Source organism: Alligator sinensis, unplaced genomic scaffold (genome assembly GCF_000455745.1).
Source record: "Alligator sinensis unplaced genomic scaffold, ASM45574v1 scaffold1018_1, whole genome shotgun sequence".
Lineage (NCBI taxonomy): Eukaryota > Metazoa > Chordata > Crocodylia > Alligatoridae > Alligator > Alligator sinensis.
In genome coordinates, this window is record NW_005842038.1 from 2,590,056 (window position 1) to 2,591,591 (window position 1,536).

General features: G+C 55.7%; 1 protein-coding gene across 1 annotated transcript in view; it reads left to right on the top strand.

Annotated features, from left to right (window-relative positions):
* Positions 1–1,536, top strand: part of SLTM (SAFB like transcription modulator) — a 30,345-nt gene that overhangs the window by 20,986 nt on the left and 7,823 nt on the right. The window contains 1 exon segment of the mRNA XM_014519389.2: positions 1,448–1,535. Coding sequence (XP_014374875.2) covers positions 1,448–1,535 — 88 coding nt within the window.

A 1,536-nucleotide genomic window follows, 5' to 3' on the forward strand; every position in this document is an offset into this window, starting at 1 on the left:
GCTGTGCAGCCATGGTGGCATGGGGCAATAGGGTATCTTGGGGGGCTGTATGTGTGGGAGGGGTTGTTAGGGTAGGGTTTGCATGGGATGGGATCTTTCTTCCCCCCTCCCCCCACCCCGTGGTGCACAGTCCCAACAGCTGGCAGCAGGTGATCAGGGTGCTCATGACCTGTGCAGGTACTGCCACCCTGCAGCACGCAGCTCCAGCCAGCACTGCAGGTAGAGGCAAGGAGCACAACCAAGCTGGCGTGCCTCTATTGCACGGGGCTCCACGTGGTGCATGTGCAGCTCCTGGCACTTGCACATCACCAGGAGGAAGCCCAGTGCAACGGAGCCAGCTGTCTTCCCCACCCCCTGCATGCAAGTCTGGGATTCCACTGGGAAGCAAGAGGCAAGGGCAGAGCTCCCCTCCACTCCTAGCGGAGTTCCAGGACCTGCACGGCAGAGGACAGGGAAGGCAGGTGTCTCTATTGCATGGGGCTTTCCCCCCGGTGATACTTGAGTGCTGGGAGCCGCACATGCACCATGTGGAGTCCTACGCAATAGAGGCAGGCTGGCTGGGCTGTGCTTCTTGCTGCCATGTGCAGTGCTGGCTGGAGCCACATGCTGTCAGACAGCAGCACCTGCACAGGCCACGAGCACCTCAAGCTCCTGCTGCTGCCAGCAATGGGGGCATGTGTGGGGTACCCACACTGTGTATACCCAAGCTCTGCTGTCGTCTCCCCCCCTGGTTTGGTCTCCATGCTGTCCCTGCCCAGCTGCAGGTCCTCCTCCACCTGCCCCCCACCACTTCCCTACCTGGTGGCTGGAGCAAATGGGGCAGCGGAGAAGCCAAGCAGGTCCCCCAGCAGTAGCTACAGCATTATCAGCAGCCGCCCTGCCTGGAAGCTGCATGCTGCCTGGGCCGGGCACTTCCGCCCATGAGGTGGGAGCAAGCCGGGCAGGGTACAATTAGTTGGTGGGTGCCTTTGGGCCGGATGAAATTGCCTGTTGGGCCAGATCTGGCCTACAGGCCATACTTTGCCCACCCCTGGGATTAAAGTGACTGTATTTCTTGCAACCCCATCCTCTGTTTTTACAACCCCATTTGAGGTTGTATCCCACAGTTTGGGAACCATTGGGTTAGGGAGTGTCTTGTCTATCACTAGCAAGAATTGTAGTCAGTCTACAGCCAGCTGTTACAAAATTAGAACCGTCTTTCTTCAGGGAAGCAATTGCTGACTTTCCTACATGGCTATTGCTCTGCTGGAGTTAGCACCAACTGGTGTAGCAAAGTCAGTGTGCTTGAACCAAGTAAACTAAGGCCTAGGAGAAAGTTAATTGCAAGAAAAAACAAAAGGTATTTACCAGTATCTTTGCCAGAGATATTCAAAGACAATATTTGCTGGGGAATGCAGCCAGACGTGGATGACTGTTTTGTGGCGTAACTTGTAAATAACACTTCTAGGCGAAGAGAAATTGCTGAGAGAGAACGTAGGGAGAGGGAACGTATTCGAATCATACGTGAACGGGAAGAACGTGAGCGTTTGCAGAGGG